The following is a 23,647-nucleotide window of genomic DNA, read 5'->3' as shown; positions in this document are numbered from 1 at the left end:
ATCTCCATTAAAATACTTATGCTCAGACAAGGTTCTGTATCCACAAAAAGTGTTTCACTGAGTTTTCTCAAGTTGCACCAACAGGTTTAATGTTCTCTGGACACAGATTCCATGGACTCCAAGCATCCTGCCTTTATAGCTTGTTTCTTCCTTTGTTTTTGTCAAAGTACTGAGATTGTTGTCCCAGCTGATGGAAAGGATCTGACAAACTCCACAAAAAACATCAAGTGTGTGAAGAATGAATGCCAGATTCTCTTTGCCAGCCAGCCAGAGGTCCTGCCTCAATGCCATTTCAAGAGCATATTTTTAAGCTCATCTTTTAAAACGCTCAATATACAAAAGCACAGTTCATCAAATCTAACAAAACAGTTTCCAAGGAGTGTGCTAGATTAGAACCCCCTGACATTTACCTAATCAGAGGAAATTATAACACTAATCTTTACTTTTCTATTTAAGAAAAAAAGGATGATTCAGACAGGTGTTTTAATAGAAAGCAGCAATCATGACAGCAAAGGAAAATGTCATATCAGAAGCCATCAGGTGCACACAGACGTTTGTGCTATGCAGAAAAAACAATATTCTTTTTTCTTGTAATTCAAAATCACTTAAGTGTTCAAGGAAAGCAAGGGAAGTTAAATACCAATGGTGACTCATAAAGCACAGCCCCTGTTCAGGCCATAAAGGCTCAAACAGAGCAAACAGGTCAAGTTTGCAGATTTATCCCAGGATACTCCTCTCCCTTGCTCTCAGGGCTGCAGTACTTCTTCTCCAAGTCCCTTTTTTTCATTTCTCGTTTTTTTATTTGATGTTTCATTGTGGCAAACACACACTGAGAGCAGAGAGCCCAGGCAATAGGCATTTACCTTGGTACTGGGCACTGAACCCCTTCTGCCTGTGGTTTCCATCTGATGTGAAGTGAAGCCTCAGCCAGTTCTTGCTGCTGATCACTGGGGCAGGCAGATTCATTCCTGTAAACCTGCAAGAAACCAAAGAGGAACAGCCAAATGTTATTGTGACTGTGAGTTACACCCCAAATCCCTGTCCTGTCTACAGATTTGGTGGTGCCTGCAATGAAAAAAAAAGGAAAAAAAAAAAATTATGTTTATTTTAACTGAGGAAGAGGAAGGATTGCAAGAACAATTTTATTTTACTGGAAATAGCCAGTAAGAGGCAAGGATTTATGAGCCTCCCACCTGCAGAAGATTACAGCCATCAAACAGGAGTGGAAAGCTCCCCAGCCCATTAGCCCAGTCCTTCAGCAGCTCTTCTCTTCATACCACTTTATACCTTTTTTTTTTCTTTTTTTTTTCCCCTAAAGTATTACGCTGTTTGCTTTATTAAACTCCAGGTCATAATTCCTGGCTGAGTTGTCACATGCCAAGGGGCAGTAAGGAACAATGTTTACCTAAGCCCCAGCCCTCTTGAATGGAGCTCTGTAATGGTAACATTAACCATGGTAAGGAGAACAACACGACCATGACAAAGGCTATTAGGGAATCCTATTATTGTTAATGTAAGCCCATTTAATTTTTTAATCAGAGACTGTCACTTATTTAAAAATTACTGGCATTCCAACACCTCTGCTTTTTTAGATGAAGGTAAAAGGACCCTGGAAATCTCTTCCATTCCCAAGATTTTATTGCTGCACATTTCCAAGAGCAGAACTGATAGCCCGGAAAATATTTAAAAGGTCCTTCACTCCACTAACACCTCCAAAGGTGAAGTTACCTTCTCTGAGGCACCCAGCAGGGAGCCAGGCTGGGACCTGGAAGCCTTTTTATTAACGGCAGATGAAGTGCAAAGCACCCCTGCTCCCCTTGGGAATGCAAGAGCAGGGATGCTCGTGCTGCATAACTAATGCATCCCTGCCACCTACAGCACAGACTTTAAACCCTGTGTTACCTTCTGGCTGAATTCTGCATAATTCTGAAGCATGACTGAGAACATCCTGCACACTACAGGGTTGTTGAAGATTGCTCCTGATCATTTCTCTATTGATTATTTCCATCTCGAGTTTGCAAATGACTTGGAACACCCTAGAAGGTGTTAGAAATGTGGATTCTGTGTTGGATTCTGGATAGCTCAGACAGATGAACCACTGCAGTCTGAAACTTTTTCACATTATTAAGCTCAAACAAGCACATTTTGGGCTGCTGACAAACATGGGATGCCTAAAACCAAATCTCAGGGAGTTACTAAGGCTGGTTGTTACAGTAACATGTTTCAACTTAATATTCCTATCCCCAAAGGCTCCTTTATTATTCATTCTGAGTCAATAGTCAGACTTCTCATACATAATCTTTAGGTACACAGAGTCAAATTTTACTTCCATAACTACAGAGAGCCAAGTAATTCAATTGCCTGATGTAAGAACCAGAGAACAATAAAATTAACCTGCCTAAATGAGGCAGAATTTCACTCCTGTGTCCCCAGCTCATTTTTAGGTCTGTTTTTTTTTTTCTGTAATATACATATCCTTGTGAGAAGTGGGTTCAGTAGCCTGCAGATTACCAATCTACTCACACACAGACTGGGGTTTTGGTACCTGAATATTCACTCTTCATTTCCAGGGATGCTGCACACACCAAGTGCTTGAATCAGAGCAGCCTCAGAGCTGCTGTGAATTCCTGAGTGGGGCACCCAGGGAGGAAAAACCCAAAGCCCCCCTTCCCCTTCTGAATGTGGGCACACCTGAACCCCAAAGCTGCACCTTCTCCTCCCCCCAGGGCTCAGCCAGGATGAAGACCTCACACAACCAGGACCAGGAGGACAACTCCAGGATGAAGGGTTCATTTCCACGGAATCCCAGGCTGGATGAGGGGGAGCAGAGATGTTCTGATGGGTAAGAACTAACTTGGCTCCAGATAACTCATTTAATAAAAAACCCATCATGCCCACCTGCAGTTAACTACCAGCTTTTCACCACAAGGCTCCCACAGATTTAAAATGATCATTAGGAAGCATTAATGGTTAATTGATAACGGGATATTTAATTACAGATAAACACAGTTGAACTGAAGCAGCTGCCTGGGCTTGGGATGCAAATACCCTGGGCTGCTGCTGCTGAATCTCCAATGAAACGGGAAGGATGCTCAGCAGGACACAGCAACCCAGACCCCAGAGAAGCCCCCAAGCTCCCAGGAGCAGCACCCACCCTGCAGGCAGCACCCACCCTGCAGGTGATGGGGGCTGCACCAAGCTCTGGGAGAGGACCCTGACCCTGCTGAGACACCCAGGACTCAACACTTGTTCCACCAGCGTGTCAAGGTCATGTTTTTTTCCCTTTTTAAACCCAAGGCTGCCTTGCTGTCATCAAGCAAAAAGGGGGAGCTGCCTCACAGAGACCCAGGGAAGCACAGAGCTCATTAAAATTAGCTGAAACTCCTTCCCACCCTGTGGACTTCTGTGCTACATTATGTGCTCTGAATTTTCAACACCTACCATTAGCCCAATAAATGATTGAATTTCTAATAGTCCAGTGAGTCATGTAAATAAAAGCCCTTCTATTTTGGACCTCTGCCACGGCAGTTTTCAGTATTCCAGACTTTTCTTTTTCCTTTTTTTTTTTTTTTTTTTTTTTTAAAAACAAGTCTATTAGCAATTTCCAAAACATTTCTATGTCCATGTCTCTCCCCCCTCCCCTTTCTTGCTGCCATCACCAGTGAATCACTTGATCAAATATTCAGCTGCCTGAATCTGGCACCGTGTTAACTGCAACCCAGAGCTCTGGAATGACTAAGTAGTCACGTGAGAATTTTTAAGTAAAATCAATAACCATTGCTCAGTGATGGGAATTCAGTACCCATTTTATAGTAAGCACCTTTTTCATCCTGAAGTCACTTGGAGAAAGTGGTGAAAATTTCTTAGGGCTCAGGCCCTATAAAATATTAAATAAATTTGATCAAATTTCATGTCTCCAACACCAAAGTCAGGCAACCAGAGCACAGAAATCAGTGCTCAAAAAAACACAAGAGCTCTCCTAATTGCTTGAAGAGCATTGAGCAGCCTCAGAAAACCCCAAAGGCAGTGAGGATTTAAAAATCTATATTACCTATAAGCCTGACTTACCTTCTCCTGCAATTTAAACTCGTCCTATGCACAGCAGATAGAGAACAAATCACAGCCCCTTGTGACAGAGACCTCAAAAACCACATTTCCAGCATGAGGAGCTCTGAGGCCAGCAGGTTCCTGGCCCAGTGTGCCCAGAAGATGAGAATTCACATCGTGGTCCCAAGTTTTAAAAGACCTGGAGCCAGCTGGGGGGATGCTGGGACCTCCCACCATTTCCATCCCACGGATCCACTGTGGGAACACTGAGTGCACCCTCAGGGTTCCTCCTGTGGCACCAGGTCCAAGGTTTGTTTCTTCACCTTTCTGCCCATCTTAACTTCCAGGAAAAGAAACCAAGGAACCCCCTGACTCTTGGCTGTGGTTCCCTCCCCTCCTGCCAGCAGAGCTGAGTCCATCACTGCTCACCCAGGAACCTGCACCCTCTGCAGAGCTTCACTCCCAATCCTCACCCTGGCCCCAAGCCCTGTGACACTTGCATCTCTTAAACAACTGATTTTAGCCCAAATTGTGTTTTTAACCAGAGCATTAAGGCATTTTTTTTTCTTAAGAGAAAGCTGCAGCCTCTGCGTTGAACGCAGCTCCTCTAATTCCTTGTGTGTGCCACAGGGAGGTTAATGGTACCAAAACTCCTCTTTTCAGCAAAAGCAGTGAAGTGTGCTGTTCTCAACTTCACTGTTTTCTTTATTCCTTTTCTTGCTCTTACATTTCACATTGGATTCAGGCATTAAATATTTATACTGCTCACTCAGCCATTCCTCCCTTGGCACAATTAGTATTACTGTACATGGATGGCACTGATTAATCTGCATTCATGCACCATTATCTATTTACAATCCCAATTTCTGCTTTAATTTGGCTCCACATAGAGAGAAAGTAAGGGGAGGAAAAAAAAAGAGATCAATAAAATGTCAGGAAGTAAGCTAGAAGCACTGGAATAGTGGAAGGTGATATTTGCAGACAGCAGATCCAATTTTAACCACTCTGAAACTTGATTTGGGGGAACTTGAGTGCAGTAGTTCTTAAAGAACCCAGGCACAGGAACGATTCATCCTGAGGATGTTACAGACACCAACTGCAGGGGAGCAGAGCCAAGGGGCACAGCTGAAGGCTGGGACTCTGCTTGAAACCACATTATGTCAAGTGGAGATGATGGATTTAAGCATAAACTTGGAGGGATGCACGTGCTGCCCAGAGTCAGGATGTATGGGGAAAATACATAAAAGACAAAGGAACATCAATGAGGCTGTTTTTTTTTGTTTTGTTTTTTTTTTAATATTATTATTATTATTTTATTTTTTTTGCTGCTGTGCCTTCCCAGAGCAGAGCTTCACCTTCTCCTGCCCTGGTTGTATTTTAAGCCTCACTCCAAATGACACCCACTTTATCCAAGGTGCCTGGAGAGGTTTCAGAAGCCTCTCCCTGCTAGGATCAAGTAGTGCCAGAAAACCCAACCCCACTCAGTCAGAGGGAGATTCCAGAGCAGAGCATGCACACCCAGAGCCTTCATGGAACAAGAGAGAATCAGACACAAACTGCTTCAGTCTGGGGGTGCAGAGGCTCAATTTACCCCAAAGTATTGAGGGTCCAGCCCTGAGACAGCCCAAGCTCTGAGCCCCCCCCAGCAGCCTGGGCAGGGGCTTCTCCTTCCTTGGAGTCTTCCCTACACATCAGAGATTCCTTTTCCTTTCCTTACAACTTTGGGGATGTGCTGCAGCAGCTCCCTAGCTGTGTATTATTATTCTCTTCACCTGTATTTTTAACTTTTCATCCAAACCTCCATTCAAATTATCATGAGAGCTGTACTATTAATTCTGAACATCTCATTTCAGCATGTCTGCTCTCTTAAACAAAGTATCCTTAAGCACCTCTAGACCTCATTTTTCAGTCACAAGAGACATCTCATCACAATGGACTTATACAAGGAAAATTAATAATTAGATCAAGTTATTGTCCCTAGCTAAGTGCTGCAGGGATGGGAGGAACACACCAGCATCTCCAGCCCATTCCAGAGGCACAGGGACACAAACCCTGAGCTGCTCAGCACATGCAGCAAGCACCAGCCCCCCAAAGACCCCCAAAGCCCCCCAAAAACCCCTCAAAGTCCCCCAGAACCCCCCAAAGGCCCCCAGAGCCCCCCAGAACCCCCCAAAAGCCCCCAGACCCCCCATGCCCCTGCCAGGCTGCCAGCTAAATCCCCAGAGACTCACAACTGTGCAGCACCCTGTAAAAACTATAAACAGTGTAAAAAATCTGCTATATACACCATAAAAACTGTAAACCCTGAAGATGCACCTTTAAAGTCCTTCCCACCACCAGCACACTGAGGACCCACACTGGGGCTCACAAGTCACCCTTACCCCAGGTTATTTCAGCTGCTGTTTTCTGCCAGGGGCAATGCTCCCCTGCTTTGCCAAAAAGGAATGAAAAAGAGGAAAGGTTACTTTAGAAATTAAACTTCTTGGGATGTTAATTTCCAGCCAACCTGGTGACACCAGAGCAGATCCTGATGATTGGAAGTGACAGGGAATGAGATCTGCTCCACACCAACCCAGCCCAGGAGCTGCTGAACCCATTCCTGATTCAGATCAGTCTGAGCTCCTGACTGCAGCTCAAGGTTAAATCCCTCTCCTGATGCAACCAGGTCACAGCATTTCTGACCTGGAGCCCTCTGCCACCTCCTGTGTCCTCCCCATGGAGCCAAACTCATCTCTTTGCCACAGAATTCAGCTACAAATCACCCCAGAGCCTCCTGGATACACTGATACCCATCTTTTGCTCTTTCCAAAACCTGGCACTGGAAGGCAAATTAGAGAATTAGAGGAGTTCAGCACTCAGGGCTTGCTTGCTTTTTTCCTTTTCCTTTTTCTTTTTTTTTCCTTTTGCATTCCATTGAAAGATGGAAGTGTTTCCATGCAGCAGCAAAACTTCAGCCACTGACATGAACTTTAATTACTGCCTGCGCCCTGATAGATTTGCTGCCTAAAACCAAATCAATATTTTTATACTTTTTTCCTGCAAACCTTTACCCTCATGTTCTTAATTCTTCATTTTTTTAAGTGGCATTTCCCCAGCTCATCTTTAAAGGAGTGTAAACCAAATCCTCAGCTGATTCAAGTCAATGTTGCTCCACTGCAGACGAAGCCAAACTAATTTACACTGTACAGGGGACCTGACAATCTAATTTCTCCACTGTTTTCCTTAATCTATGAAATGCCTCCAAATTATTTCAGTCTCATTAGCCTGAATTCTCATGGACCTCTATGCTAGATTAATTCCAGTGACTTTAATGACAGAAGTGATTCACTACTCCACGTGCACTTCTGAAAGTGTCACAATGGAGCAATTCAACAGGTAAGGTGGGCTCTGAAGAACTGTTTTTAAATTTACCAGTTATTTATGCACATATCACCCACTCCAGATAATTGGTTCTTGCAGTGAATATATAGAGTATTACACACAAACACACATATGCACGGTTCAGATTCAGAAAAGCAAATGGCTCATCTTGGAGGCAAATGCTCCCTTTCCAAGACATTAAGAGAATTTAGATTTTTCACTTCTAGAGTGAAATCTGCTTCAATTTAAGGGCACAACTTTACATGTCACTTGCTGCAGCAACGAGCAAAATGCAGATGGTGCATAAAAGTAATTGTAAAGCACTCAAGTTTGCCATGAAGAGAGAGCTCTTTAGTCTTCCCCATAATGCAGTTAAAGTCACATTATTGCTTCCTCTGCAAAATGTTACTGAGGTCATAGATAACGTTTAAACTTTAAAGCTGAAGATGCCTGGATTAATTCTAAAATCTTTGAGAAGGGACCTACCCACTCTGGAGGAATAAGGGGTGAATTCCTCTGCTCTCCACAGACTCGATCTAGGGACCAAGGCCAGGACACAAACTTTCTCTGCAGGTCAGGGCTGGGAGAGCCACATCCCAGAGGCAGGAAAAATCCCCATCCCATTGCTATGGATCCCCCAGGGATGGGACATCCCCCAAAGCTGTGCCACAGAGCTCCTGGACTTCTTCCAAATGGTCCCCATCAAGTAAAAGGACTCTTAATGATCCCACCCTCCCTGCAAATGGTCTGAACAGAAGGAAACCAAGGGGCAGAATAAAGATGTTTCTTTATGGCTCTGAAAAGCACAGCCCCAGACTGGGATGGTCTGCACTGAACAGATGACCCTGCTGCTGGAAAGGGTGTGTTTGATGACATGAAAGTACTTTCCATAATGATTTTACTATGGAAATAACATTTGGCTCCAGTCACACCAAAAAAAAAGGTAACAAACACGATTATATTTATTCTGTTCAAGGGAAAACAAACACTAATTCAACACAACAGAGGAACAGCTAATGCAATTGAAGCTTACTAATGCTGCACTGCAAATCCCCCAAAGACATCTGCTACAGCTTTATTACAATTTCCTCTAAACCCTTTCTGCCTTCCTATCAGTGCTACCGAGATTGTTTTTTCCCTCGGTGCAGTCAGATGTGTTGATAAGGAGAGAGACTGCATTTACTGCCAGATAAATAACAGCCCTGCATGCCCAGAGATTCTCACCTCTTTGTCAGCCTAGCACTGCACTTAAGTTCCATTAAAGTTGGACTTGTCGTTTACAAATTAGGTTGGAAAGTCACGGGGCACCTTTTCTTGACAGTCTTCAGAATTTTGTGGGATGGATGAGTCCAAGAAGCAGGAAGGAAACTCCAATTTCAGCCTCCCAGCCAGCTGGGGATTCTCCAGCTCAGCAGCCCCAGGAGTTGCTTCCTTTGGGAACTGGAGCCCAACCAGGTCACCTCACCTTTGCTTTTAGACACACAAAACTCACTGAGCTGATCCTGCCTAACTTTACAATCTGGCATTAATACTGGGAGATGCTGAGTCCAAGTGACAACTGGAGTTTAGACCAGCCAGAAGTTCAGCTCTGTCCTATTTTCTCCAAGGGACTCTCCCTTTATAACCTGCCACTGCTCACAGCACATTCCTTTGCAGGTAATGCTTTCACTAATTAGGCTTTAAAATCACCACAACAGGTATGGAACAGTTTTGTACTTTAATCTTCAGCTGCTACCAAGACAGAGCAGATTCCCTTCCTCCTTGGGACAGCCATCCATGTTTATACAGAGACTGTGTCTGCCTTCATCACCTTTCACATTCATCTCCATGGCAATTCTCTTTTCCAGACCTTGTTAGCTGCCTTTCTGGGAATTTGTTTCTGATCTTGTATTTATTCAGAACTGACATTTCCCTACACATGCAACAGCTGCTGGAAAATTATATAGAAGCCATTAGCAAACAATACAACAATGTCTGAAAAATCTGTCCATAAAGCTTGAAGAGATTTGCTGGAAATTGGGATTATTATTATTTTTTTTTTAATTAAACATTCCAATTTCTGAATACAGGCAGATTCTACATGTAAAGGGAAAAAGATGCTTTGAAAATTTTTCTTTGTCAAAGGTACTTTGGAAGATGGATGAGGTAAATTCCAGGACATCTACAAAGAAGCTGCTCCATTTGGTCATATTGCTGCATCTCTCCTACCAACCCCTTCATTCAGAAAGAATAAGCAGAGCACTTTCCACTATGGAAATAAGTTGCTTCCACTCCCTTTTTCCTAAGCACACTCTTGTGCCAGAAGTAATGAGGACAAGAGAGTAAGAAACGTCCCTGAGAATCCCCTCCAGCAAAGCCACGTGTCCATCGGGACCTGAACTTCCCTCTCACACCAAACACCACAGAGCACACAACCCGAACACCATCAAATCCTTCAAATAAGTGAGGAGGAGGAGGCCAAGAGGAAGCAGATCCACGAGCAACTGGATCTTGCAGAGCTCCAGCTCAGCATCCTCAGCACCAGGTGCACAGCAGGCACACCACAAGCTGACACCAGAACTTTGCTGTAAAAGAGGGTATAAAGATGTGCTCGTTTTGCTGCATGCTGAAGGCAGGAAGAGAACAGCCAGAGAGCAATGTGTTGTGTGATGATTTTGTGTTATTTTCTAAGTCTGGAAGGGATAAAAATATTCCACACTGCAGCCAACTCAGAGCCGCTGGAGCTGGAGGAGAAGTCTCTTCAGTAGGCAGGAGTATAACACATGTGCTACAGGCAGCATGTTCTCCCTCTCTGTCCTACAGAAACCCCTTGTGCACCTTCCTATTAAAAGTGAAAATGGCTCTGGCTCCAGTATAAACCAGTATAATCCAGTGATGTTCCATGCCTGCAAGGATGTTGCAAGGGGAGAAAAAAAATTACCCTCCAAGGTCATTCAAGCAGGCAGCAAATGAGGCCTCCCTGAAGACTCCCAAAGCTGAAATACACATTTCCTGTAGATAGAAACTTCAGAAAAAGAGAAACCAAATATTAATAAAGTTCTGCTATAAAAGGCAGGAAATCCAGTGTTAAGTCAACCACTGGATCAAATCCAAAAGGAACAGAATGGAGGAGAAACAGATACAGATAAGGATTGTTTCCAACGGTGAGCATGTTTACCTTATTAATTTCTGATATTCCTATCCTCTGATCAAGGTGCTTGGGATTGGGTAAAACCCAAACAAAAGCTCGGCAGGGTTCCCAGAACTGCAGCCTGGGAGCATCTTCCCAGCCAGCCCATCAGTAAATCTCTATTTGACACAGAAGAGGTCAGCACAGAATTACCTCTGGCACCAAAAGGGGAGGCAGCCAAGGTGACACAGCCAGAGCCCAGGTCCCCAAGCCAGGAGCTGCTGCTCTTTTCCCATGTGCAATCTGCTGAGCAGTCTAGACATGCCTGGGGGAAGACCTCGTTCTGGAAAAGTCCTACAAGCACACTGATTTATTTGTCCTCACCTTCCCTGTGCTTTATAAAGCCTATAAAATATTTCTGTGCCCGATTTTTTTTCTAGGTCCAGAACTGTATTTACCCAGAGAGCACTGGCTGGAGAATAAAGCAATTCAGCATATTAACACTGATCATTTCAGGAGCTCCTCACAGTTTCCCAAGGCCATCAGCCACATCAGCCCTTGCCACTCATCTCTGACCCAGCTCAACCCCAGAGAGCACCAGGCATGAAGGTTTCTCCCAGCCCAGCTCCCCTGGGCTGCTTCCTCCCTCCAATGAGTACATCAAAAACAAGTCCTTTCCAGACCCCCTTCCTTCCCTTCAGAAGGGCAGGGCAGCACTGTTGATGCTCGGGTATGCTAATAAATAAAAGACAGGCAAAGGAAAAAAAAAAAAAAAAAAAAATCATCTGTGGAATCACTGAGAGGAATTTTTATGAGGGAGCAAAGATTCAGTAATGATGATGTTGAAGAAGCAGTCGTTTGTGCAGAGTGGTCCCTCTGGTAATTTCTGCAGTGACTACAGAAGTATAATATATAGAATTATTACAGGGAAATCTCTCATAATGAAGCAGATCCTTAACTTGGTTTGACATTGTCATTTTACACCACGCTGTTTAATGTGACACTGCAAAGTCATAAATACTTATTTTGTCAGAGTCTCACAGCCCTGCGAGAGGTGCCAGCCACCAGCTAAAGCAACAAATTGTTAAGCTGAATTCTCATTTTTGCACTGAATACTGCATGGTCCTCATTGTCTCTTCTGAAAGAAAAGGAGTTACCTGCTTAAACCCTACAGGAAGCTTTCAGACTGCATTTGCTGATAAAATGATGCTTGAGCTTTATTGTAATCCAGCAGGAGGGACAAGAAAGCCCCACTCAGGCACTGAAGCTAAGGAAGAAATAAGAATTGTTTCCCCCTCTGCTCACTGATGCTCCTTCCCAAGCCAACATTAATGGCTTCAGCTCTTTCTGTCAACAGAGGCATCTGAAGAGGCTGCAGTATTGTGTATATTTACATAGCAGGCAGCTGAATTGGAGCAGAAGAGCATAAAACAAGCCTGTCCCAAACCTTTTTGGTGGATTTTTTTTTTAATCCGTTTTCACAGGGCTGGTGTAACAAAACAGTTTGTTGTTGAGGGAATACCAAGCACTGGATCCAAGTGTTGTTTCAGAGCATCAAGTGGCACATCCCCATCACAGTGAGGGTTCATCTATTTATCTTGACTTGCTAACACCTCCAGGAACTCAGAGGAACTACTTCAGAGATTCCCCAGGTTCCCAAAAAGAGAAACACACTCAAATTCCACCTGCTTCTGTCCCCCCATGCTCAGCCAGGTCACCCAGGTGATGCCTGCTGCCTCCTTACACAAGGGATCCCCCTTCCCAGGCTGAGGAGCTCCAGCCCTAGGAAGAGAAGGCTGCAGGAGCCTTCAATTTGTCCTTCAGAAATCCCAACAAATGGGTCTCCATTGGGCATCTGCCAATTTCACCTCCTTTCCACTCACTGCACCCCACCTCTAGGGATAAATGGGGCATTTCTTATTTCTTCTCAGGACTTGCCAACCTGCAGCCTTCACGTGCAGCATTTGCATCTTAAGGAAGTTTTTGTATTGCATCATTCCTGCCCAAACATTATGGTATTCCATCAAGTGAAAGAAAAACCTGGATATTATTTTTTCAGTATTAATTTCCCCCAGGTACTCAAAGCCCTGAGCAGGTTTGGAAGGATAAAGGTCTTTATGGGCTTTGGAGAACACCCACAACTGTTGTTGGTTATCATTTAATCATGCAAACCATAGCACTAAAAAGCAATCCTGGAAATTTAACATATGCAGAAGTCATTTGACTTGTTGAATCAGCTGCACTTGAGAAAACATTGCAAGATTATCATAAAAATCTCCATAATGTGACCAATTCCTATTACAATCCAGCCAGTCCATCAGGACAGGTCCCCTGGCAGCAGGCACTGAGCAATGGCAGTGACACCACTGGCAGCATCCCCAAGGAACTTGCATCTTCCACAGCCAAACCAAGGAAAGTAGGAAGGGAATGAGCCAAGGTCACACAAATGGATTCTATTCTAGCAAGCTGGGTAGTAGGAGCAAACCCATCCATTTGAGAAGTCATTTAATGTATGGAATATACAATGCAGCTCTGCAACACCCTGGAAAAGGCATCTGATGTTTGTAAAATACTTTGCTCAGTCAAAAGTTTGGAGAAATGAGAAGGATTTGTTAATTTAGGTTGTTTCATGCTGTCTGCTTAATATCAATAGATTTTGCTTGTGTCTGTTCTGGAGTTGGACAGAGAGAGTAACAGAGATTTAATTGGCAGGACTCCCATGGCAGCCTCTGCCAGGAACAGCTGCTATCTGTCTGAGAGAAAAGCCATTCTTTTCCCAGAGTCCTACACTACCAGGATATAAGACTCAGAAACCCTGGGTGATGCATTTCTTACCTTACAGACTGGCTCAGGACTCGGGGTTAACACCACCCACCTGAGAGCCAAGGAAGGAGGCTCTGGAGAAGCCTGGGGAAAGGATGCTCAGAGAAAAACCATGGCTTGGGAGGGACTATCTGCCCAGTTTGTCTGTCAGGATTGTGACAGACATGGGCACAAAGCACTAATGGAACCTTCTGAGCACAACTAACCATGGGAAAGGGGCAGGACACCCTTGGGAAAAGCAAAGTGGTGGTGGGGAGGCTGGAGGGAGGCAAGGGAAAGATGTGCAGTTGTCACCTTCCTAGAATTTATAGAACTGTCCCCCAAAAAAAGCTGTCCCCCCAAAAAAACCACCCCAAAAGCATGGGATCCCAACTAGACCTGCCCTGTTACAACTACCACTTGGTATGATGAGATTAGGACTGGCTGTCAGGGAAGATTTCAAAGATTCAGCTCACAAACACCTGGATTGCCAAAGCACTGCACACCCAGGACACAAGCAGACAGGAATCCCAGCTGGCAATTCCCCTGGACATTTTTAAAACCTCCGTCTCTATTTTTAAGCTATCCAGCTGTACAAACACAGCCTCCCACCCAGGCTCCCCAAGGCAGGGATTTCACCAGGCACCCAGATACAGCTGTGACAGATGAAAACATCAAGGACTGACAGGTTTGGTGTTGTGCCAAGTCATCATTTCTGTTAACTTTATAATAATCAAGAAACCTAAGATCTTCTTCCAGCACCCAAAGATTTCATCTGTACTTCTGACACCACCTGATGACCACATCGGAGCCAAAAGCACTTCCAGAAATCCTAGCTCTGCCCTAGAAATTCCTCAGAAGAAATCCATCCCTTCACTGGGCCTTTTCCTTCTCCTCTCTGACCATTTTGCCTCTTCCAAAACCAGTTTATTCCAGGGCTCTCTCCTCTAACAATTTTTTCTTTAGTTAAAACAAAACCAGTACTGCTATGGAGTCTTGGACAAGTTCAGGAGAAAGCACTGTAGAGAAAATACTGTTTTTAATAAAGAAATTAAATCTTGTTAATGTTTGGGGAGGGAGTGGGGGAAAAACTACTGTTCAAATTGTTCATAATATGTGAAGTTTGAGCAACTTCCTGTACCTGCTGGGTTGCATCAATCTTTGTTCTGATAACTCAAAGTGCAGTGGAGTCATTTACCATGTGCTGTGCCACAGGTAAATTACCAACAAAAAATGCATTTTTACAGCCACAAGATTAAATTACACACCCTCCCTTCTGACTCTCCTGAAATGAAAGGAAAGTCTCCAGGAACAACAAATAAGGAGTGCATTAAAACAGAAATCAGGGCAGGGATGGCAGCCACATTTTGCCTGTTCTGTTGACAAATATTACCAACATATAAAACATAAAGCACAGTGGGCATGGGAGGGAGGTGAGCTCACTATCAAGGAAAAACAGGCAGCATATTCAACTGCTATCAAGAAACATTCCCAAGATCAGCACTCCTCAAACCTTTATCTTACCCACCAGCATCTTATCTGGGGATTCAGAGCATTTCAGCTCTGTAGCATTTACATACAGCATTTAAAATAATTCCTCTAAAATAAACTGCTTATCAGTTTCCCAATGTCCCCTTTCCTCACTTACAAGATGCCTTTGCAGGCTGTCCTTTCTCTTTCCCCCCATCAGAGCTCCACTTCACATCAGGAGAAGCTGTGTCAGGTTCAACCAGGAAAGCCCTGGTGACAAAGCCCCAGCCCAGCACAGCTGACCTGACACACAGCCAGCCACAAAACCAAGATGATAAAGTTAGCAGCCAGCCTCACATCTCAGCAAATCACCTTTATGTTAGCAACCCAGAGAGAGAAGAGGGCACACTCATGAGCATTTATGATCCTTATAACCTGGCAAGATGATGTCCTGAGTGATGTCATCAAGGAAATGCAGTAAAATGAGCATCTTCCTCTGAATAAACCCAGGGTAAAAAGGAGAAAGAACTTTGTGATACCTTCATCTGGTTACCAGCCAAATATACTTATTGGGGGGAGATGAACTGTAGCAGTACAGATGTTTAATTCTCACTGATCCAGTCCAGTTGATCCCAACTGGTCCACGTGAAGCCACTTCTGCCTTCAGTCCTTTGTCAGAGCACAGATGCAGAGGTCAGAAACCCAGGAGAACCCTTCTTACCTCCTCCCAGCCCCCTGGGGTGGTCAATAACAATAAAATGTGCCTACAGAGCTTTCAGCCTAAAACCCAATTCTCTAGGTGGTATCATGCAGTTACTCTTTAATAGCATTTTTTTATGGCATGGAAGAAAGAACTTAATATTGCAATTACTTCATTTGATACGAGGTAATGGGTGAACAAGCTTGTCAGCTACCTGGAATGGGGAAAAGGCAAAGTATAGTATAATTGCATTAAAGTGGAAAACATGAGTAACTACTCATATTAAAAAGGATCAGAAATAAAAAGGCAACACAGTGTGAATTATAGAGAAAATAAATAGTTTATGACAAGCAGCTGAGGATTTGGCATCTTTCAGCAGCATCTTGAGAGCCCACTCAGCACAAAGCCCGTTCCCCTCCCTGTCACCTTCACTTGCCACAGCCAGGACAATAAAGAGGAAAAAGGGGTGGGGGAGCAGCTGAAAGCACACACTTCCCAGGGCATGCCAAGGGGATAAATTGGGCCCAGGCAGACTCAGCAGGTCAAGGACAAGGCACCTGATGACAGCATTTCCCTGGGATGGAGCTGGGGATGTGGTTGGTGCATTGCAGCATCGCTGTGACTCCGCAGGCTGCCAGCCCCAGGAGGGCTTCAAGCTGGTACCCCCTGGTTTAGCAGCTCTTCTGCTGGGGCAGCAAGGCCATGCAAATCTCCCAGTTTTATGGCAGGAAAAATAATAAATAAAGACTATCCCCTGGGGAAACTGAGCACTGCTGAAGGCAGAGCCGCCAGCACCTGATTCCAGGTGTTCCCGAGGGGAGGTAACTCCTGATTCCAGCTTGCAAAAGCCCAAAATTAAGTTTCCCAGGCTCTGGACTTGAAGCACAATTATGGCTGATTGGCAATTTCAGTGACTGGAGGGAAAGTGCTTCACCTTCGTAAGAAAACAGCAAAAGAGGCAAGAAGGTGTCCTGCCCACCTCTGCTTTGCTGTCTGCTGTGCAAGAGGAAAAGCAGCAATGTGCACCAACATGTTGCTAGAAGGATCCATGTGCACACCTCAGCTAAAAAGGGAGCTATTCTGATTCAAACCAGGTCTCTGACCTTAGCTTTATACAACTGTGTCTCTGATAGTGCAAAGCATTCACCAAAATATCATCAGACTTTGAAAGGCAATATATTCCTTCTATTTACCTATGGTATTACCACATTGGGACCCTTCCCTGCAACCACAAATCAGACTGAGAAAGCCTCCCAGAGATGAAGACTTTAAAAATATCTCTCGATTCACAATGTGTGATTATGAGAACCAACAAAGAAAGACAGCACTGAACCTTTTACTTTCTTCTGTTCTTACAGAAATAGGAAGCTTGCAGACATTACACAACTTTCCTTCTCTCTACATTCTCTACATCGATCCTCCCCACCTTACTGCGTGTCTGATCTTTTCAGCTGAACCCTCAAATGTCAACATTTATTCACCTTATAATTAACACCATTATGAGCAGTGACATTTTTCTCATCTTCCCTCTTTTTTCTGTCTTGAGATAGCTTCTGTCAGGGGACCGCTTTCACCTTCGTTTTTTTAAAGAAATAGTAAAAAAATGTTATTTCAAATTAACAGCTAATGTATATTGCCAGGATTACTGCTGAAGAGGCAATAAGTTTGAGTACTGCTGGAAGCACTCTAGCAATGGGTTTACCTTCACATTAATTGCAAATCATGTAGAGTCTTCTACCTTTGCTAATTCTCCTGTGTCGCTTTTACGTTATTCTTTCCAGCATGAAATTTTCACCTACCATGACAAATATGAACCAATTTCATACGTTAATCAACATTCATTAACTAAGAGGCAGAGAGGGAAGGTCAGAGATGAGCGAGTCATTCCAGTGGCCAAAGCCTGGGAGGGTTTGGGGTTTTTTGTTTGTTTGATGAAACATCATATACTGGAGGAACATGGTTCTGTGTCCCATACATGCCTCACAGATTCTGCTTTTCTGTAGGTTCTACCTACTCTGCAGGAATGTTTTAAACTAACAGTAAATGGGATTCACAACCTCAGGGAAACCCCCAGGGCTTCCTCCTGCAGGACCAGCACCAACGTGCACCCCAACTGCTTCCCAGCCACGCACCATTAACAAACACCAAAACCACAAAATCTGTGTCTCACCTACAGATGATGAACAAGAACAAAGTAGAACACCTCCAACAACTTTCCTAGGATGAAACAATCTTTTTGCTTTGAAAATGCTCTAATTAAATATTACGTTGTTGTTTTTTTTTTTCAAGCTACAGCTTTGTAGCCCTCTCGTGTACACACTCCTCCTCTCCCCCCAAATCCTTAACCCCAGGTGTTGCCCAGGACAGTTCATGGACACCAACAAGGAGGAGGGCAAGTCCTGTCCACCAGGAAGCAACAGCAAGGAAGCTTACACATCCCAAGGGTCAGAAAGAAATCCATCCTGAAATAAAAAGTCAGGTTGCTAAGAGAGAGCAGAGCTTTTATGGTAAACCCTGCCAAGTGAAAAAGAAAAAAAAAAAAAAAGGAAACTTATTAAGGAACAGAGTATTTTTCCTGTTCTGCACTTGCATTTCCCTCAGCAAAACCCACAGGAAATTCAGTGTACTTTGCTGTGTTACCAGGAAGGGACAGTCACTTCTGAGCTCCCCATGAACTCATACAGATAACTCTGCTTCATTGTGATGCTCCCGACATGAGACAGCAGTGGAAGGGGGGTAGCAACCACCTTACACCCATTCCTGGCTGTTGTCAGCTCCAGAAGCATTAAGAGAAGCATTAAATGCTTTCCTCAGCTGGAGGAAAAAGCCAGGCTGTGGGCAGGGAGATGCAGGACACAGCCACACACAGGAGCCCAAGCCAGGGAACTTGCAGATGCTCAACCTGCTCCTTATTAGCAGCAAGCACCACATTGGTTTCCCCCCCAGATTTTTTATCTGTATTTCAAATGTGATAATCCAAATGCAGGAACAGATTTCAGGTAATGTGTTCTGCACACATGAAGTCTCTGCCCGGGCTGTGGGGCTGATTCAGGCACTGTTTAGAGGCTCCCACTCACCAGGTAACTCTTCGATTTCTTGACTGGGTAATTCTGAGTGCTGACATTTGTACAAAGTAAACAAATTTTACTCAATTAATACGATCTTCAGGCTGAGAATTCATTGTCCACCTAACTGCAGAGTCCACAGAAGTGACAGCACATTAAATGCCTTTCCCCTGTGCTGGAAAGGACAGGGACAAGACACAGCTGTGTCCCCACACCAGCACTGCCCCATGGCCACCACCCCAATCTCAGGACTGATCTGAGCAGAGCTGGGCTATTTTATGATGAATTATGTAGGCAATTCAGCAACATGAGAAAACATTCCACTGAATTCAGATTAATGGCCTCAATTCAAAGTGAATTTTATAAATGACCCAAACCAAGTGGGACACAGACTGTCTTGTGCATTTTAACACAATGCACTCCTTAAGGCAATTTTATTGAATATCATCAATTCCACATTTAAATGAAATTCCTGGGGACGATCTGGAAAGAACACAGATAAATGAGGCTAAATAAACCAATTCAGGGCAAGAGCAAAAGAGTTTTATTTGTAGCTCCTGAACTCTGGAACCTGGGGAATCTGAAAAGTCTCTTAGGCCAAATTATTGAGATAATAAAGCACCTGCTGAAGAGACCTCTGAATGCTGTAATGAAATTATTTCACTGCCCCAGAATAATCACAAATGCAGGTTCTCTTTTGAGAGCAAAAGAAACAACGGAAGGGAAAGTGAGATAGATAAATGGAATGCAAATCACCCTCTCTGCTCAGAGAGAGAGCAAAAAAAGAGCCAAGACATGAAAGCAGAAAGCCCTTATGGTATTACAAACAGGCTGAGTGTGTTCCAGATTTATTTACTATCATGGGGTCACTTGAAAACAATGGAGAGTAAACACAGGAGAGGAAGAGACAAAGACAGAAATATTTAATCCCACAGCCTGGATTTTTTCCAGGCTGGGTTTTGCCACAAGCTTCTCTAGAACCTGACAAGGCACCTGCCCTGGACTCTGACACAGCCCAGCAATGCCTCAAGTCCTGCTGGATGCAACCAAAAAAAGTGATCTGTGTGTGACCCAGGGATGCTTCCCTGCTTCCAGCCCTCTGTGCCCCCACCTCTGCCTTTCAGACAGGGAAGTTCTCCAGAAGTAGGGGCTGTTTCATAATTTAATACTTATGCAATCCACTACATATGAATATTTAACACTACTGGGAACTTCAATAAGTTATCTTGTACTTACAAACGAATGGTCAAAATTTCAATTTGTTTTATTCATACTCCTGTTCTTTATCACAAGGATTCTGAAGGGGGCACGACAGGAGCTATTTCCTGGGAACACCTGGTTTAAGCTTTTAAAAGCAAGCAAACAATCCAGGGGAAATCTTTCTTTGATTCCCACACAAACTAGCAGAACCTTATTACATTTACTGAAATGTAATTAATGAAGGCTTTTAAACCCTCAGAACCTTTCAAATTAATGAAAGGTCCACCCAAATAAATTAGACATGTAGTCCAAGAGCTGCAGGTTTAAATTACAGCAGTTATCCTGACAGGCACCAAGACACAGCTGTCACATACAATTATTTTTAGGGCTGCTACTAAAGCATTTTCCCATTATGAGCTGCCACCTCCCAGCAGCCAGCAGCAGCTTCACATTTTATCATGACAAAAAATGAGAAGCATCCAGTTCTCCTCAGGGCTCACCCAGCTCTGTAACTGCCTGAGCCTCACTGGAGCTCCAGGGAGAACTCTGACGTCACACCAGCTGTGACATCATCCACCCCTTCGGCCAATCCGGGCAGAGGAAGCCCATCTGCCTCCATCCCATTGGCTGAGGGCGTTTTGCATCATAATCACACAACCAAGTTTCCCCCCCCCCAGAACCCTGAGTGTGCCAGAAGCCGCTCGCTGCTCCCCGGCGCTTCCTTCCTCCTCTTCCTCCTCCTTCCCTTCCCTTCCTCCCCTTCCCTCTCCTTCCTCTTCCCTTCCTCCTCCTCCTCACCATGCCAGACAAGTAGCTCCTTCCCCAGGCTCCTTCCCCCACATGTCTCCATCCTATTACAAGGTCCGAGGGGCAAATCCCACCAGGTACCTGCTCCACATCACCATCAGGAGGGCTCAGCCCAGCAGGAAGCCCCTGCCCGGCAGAAAGACTTCAAAGAAGCGCTCAAAAGTACGGAAAAACACATCCCGGGGGAGGGGAAAGAAGCCGAGGGAGATGGCAAAGCGCTACGGGACAAGGAGGAGGAGGAGTAGGAGGAGGAGGAGGAGGAGATCTCCACTGAGAGGAGTCAGGAGGAGCCAGAGGAGGAGGAGGAGGAGAGTGCGCTTCGCCTGCAGGCAGCCCCTGTCCCCCTTCTTCCTCTTCATGGCAGATTATCGGCCCCAGCTCCAGAGGAAATATCCCAACTGGACATCGGTGGAGATTGTCGAGAAGCTCGGGAGATCGTGGCACAGGCAGCCGAAAGAAGAAAAACGGAGGTACAAGAGGCTGTCTGCCAAGCTGAGGAGGAATTTCATCAGGAACAGCTACTGGTGAGGCCCAGGAGGCAGGAAGGGCCGAGGAAAGGAGCAGGAAAAAACCCAAGCAGAGAGGGAGGAAATGGAGAGTGTGAAGGTTTCCTCTCACCAGAGCCTGTGATCCTCTGCGCCTTCACCTCCCCACTCAGCTCCTTGTGAAACTTCCACCCAGCTCATAAGCCTTAATAAAACTGCAAGCACACGCCAGACAACTGTGATTTTTTTTTTTAGACAGGGTAATAATTCAGAATTAATCCGGTTGGCTCCATATTGATGGTACCAGGAAGGTTTGTGCAGCCCTGAGCTGGATGTTTCCTGCCTACCCACAAAGCAAACAGCAGTTGAGTCTCCTCTGCCATTTTCCTCCATCCAGCTCCTGAGTTTAACACAAAGCAGGAGTTCTGTCCCAGAAAGGCTGCTGGCTAAAGGAAATAACCAGCAAGCACTCCTTGGGCAAGAGGCTCTCTGGCTCCTGAGGACATCTGTGCAAAGGCTGCACTTTGGAGAGCAGCCCAAGTGCTTTCTGGGCCCTCTGAAGTTTTTCCTCCCAGCATCTCCTACCAGCCCAGTGCTCCCCCGGCTTGATGAGAGCAGCTTCTGTCACTGCTCCCAGCTCATGTACTTTTAAAGTAGTTATTTATTTATTTTTCATTTTAAAGGGAAAGATCAGCAAGAAAGAGCAGGATGCTTTATGTAGGGAGCTACTGCTGTCTTTTCCCAAATGTCCTTGCCCCAGGTTTACTGGCCAGTTTTTTCCTGACATTACAATTTCACTCGAGGCTGAAAAGTGCTGAGGTTTAACCAGGCTCCTCTCAGCTCAAACCCTGTTCCTCTGCCTGACATTCCCCACACACAGATGGAACAGTGGGAGACTCAGTGAAAGTGGAATCCTCTATGGAATCCTCCCTGCTCCATGATGGAGCAGGGACACATCAGAGCACCCCAGTGAAATTCCACCTTCCTGATTCTTACAGGCACCAAGGGAAACACCACAGCTCCAGGAGCCACAGGACTCCCTGGTTCCACAGACTGGATTTTGTTAGGGTCTAAGCACCATTTCCTTTACTACCTGGAGATGAAGTCACAAGCTCTCACTGCTGGGAAACTTAAAATTCAGGCCACAGCCTAAATGCTGACAATATTAGGTAAAAAATAATACTCTGCTACGACTTGGTGGCAGTGTTCAAGTGAGCAGAGACAAGAAATATCACTTCGATGGTTCTCATGGCTGCATGGCCACTAACAGCTTGACAGTATCCATCAATTAAAATCTATTCCCAGCTGCATTAGTGATGGCCACAGCAGACTGCACAGCTATTTTTGTCACATTACAAATATGAAGTGGTTAAAGATGCATAAAAAAGGCCTAAGATTTTACCCATCTAATTATACCTCTAAGGGTGTCTGGGTGTCTTCCATTCTTCCACTTGCACACTTGGCACACAAGTGGCAGGCAGGCACCCAGGGAAGTTGGCACCCAGGTTCCACTCTGTTTAGCACATCACAGTCTGTTCATCTGTGATGTCTTCAAATACCTGCAGTTCTGCCTCAAAACAAGGACTTCTTTGCAAACACACACTCCAGTAAACTCCCAGCACAGATATTTCTAGCAGCCTCTTCAGCTGGAATGCAACCCGAAGGAGAACTCAAGTTTAAAATCTACAACAAAATTCCAAGATTAAATTATTATTATAGCAGAACCATACCCTGAGCCAGCCCCTGCCTACATTCCTGTCCCTGGGGGTGATACCTGAGGCACCCCAGGAAATCCCCCAGAGCCCAGGAGCCAGCAGCAGCTCTGCCTTGCAGGTTTTGTGCAAGTCAGGCAGCCGAGACTTGAAATTCCCTTAAGGGCTGATCTGCATAAGATACCACAGAACGTGAACATGAACAGTATGGTTAAAATCAAGTTATTTTCTACATGAAAAATAAAATTTCAGACTGACATTTAAGAGACCACAACGACCAGTGAAGCTTGCATTAAATATCCTTAAATTGCTCCATCAATTTTACTGCCTAAAGTTTTATGCTTCCTAGAAGAGCAAATAACTAAAAAAGTACTCACAGAAATGTAAATAATTTAGGTTAAGCATACAAATACCTGTTCGTGAATTTACAAAACACTGGAGGACTCATTCAACAACAACCAGAAGTGAAGTGTCAGCTTCCCTGTCCCAGCAGCTTTCCTCAGGGGAGGATCTGATGGGGATGGGAAAGCCAAGCTCACCAACACCCATTGCTGCAGATTAATTTATTTGCATGATTCACCACCCTGGGTGGGTCATCCTGGGCTGCACAACACTGAAATCTCACAGGTTTTATACAGAGGCTCAGCCAGCCCAGGCTTCTGAAGGGCAGAGCAAGTGGATGTGAAACCTTTTCAGCTTTGGTCCTGACAGCAGCAGCAGAAACGTGAACAAGTTGATTAGCAATGCTACTTGTAAGACAAAGCTTGGTGCAGCAATTACAGCTACACAGCTGCAAGGAAATTACCAGAATTAGCCACAGCTTAAATGAACTTTTCACCCTTTCAATCAGTAAGATGCCATTCACAAGTTCTACACTGTTTATTGCATGA

General features: G+C 44.7%; 1 protein-coding gene across 2 annotated transcripts in view; it reads right to left on the bottom strand.

Moving 5' to 3' along the window:
- The window catches only part of CSMD2 (CUB and Sushi multiple domains 2), a 233,022-nt gene that overhangs the window by 135,708 nt on the left and 73,667 nt on the right, over positions 1 to 23,647 (bottom strand). For both annotated transcript variants that reach the window (XR_011730472.1, XM_071767651.1), the window contains exon 7: positions 864 to 976. Coding sequence is in view for 1 of the 2 variants with exons in the window: in XM_071767651.1 (XP_071623752.1) it covers positions 864 to 976 (113 nt within the window). In the remaining variant the exon portion in view is untranslated. The remainder of the gene's footprint in view (positions 1 to 863; positions 977 to 23,647) is intronic.

The sequence above is a fragment of the Heliangelus exortis genome, chromosome 24, assembly GCF_036169615.1.
Source record: "Heliangelus exortis chromosome 24, bHelExo1.hap1, whole genome shotgun sequence".
In the NCBI taxonomy this organism is placed as follows: Eukaryota; Metazoa; Chordata; class Aves; order Apodiformes; family Trochilidae; genus Heliangelus; species Heliangelus exortis.
Note: the sequence above shows the minus strand (reverse complement) of the source record. Positions and strands in the feature narration are given on the sequence as shown.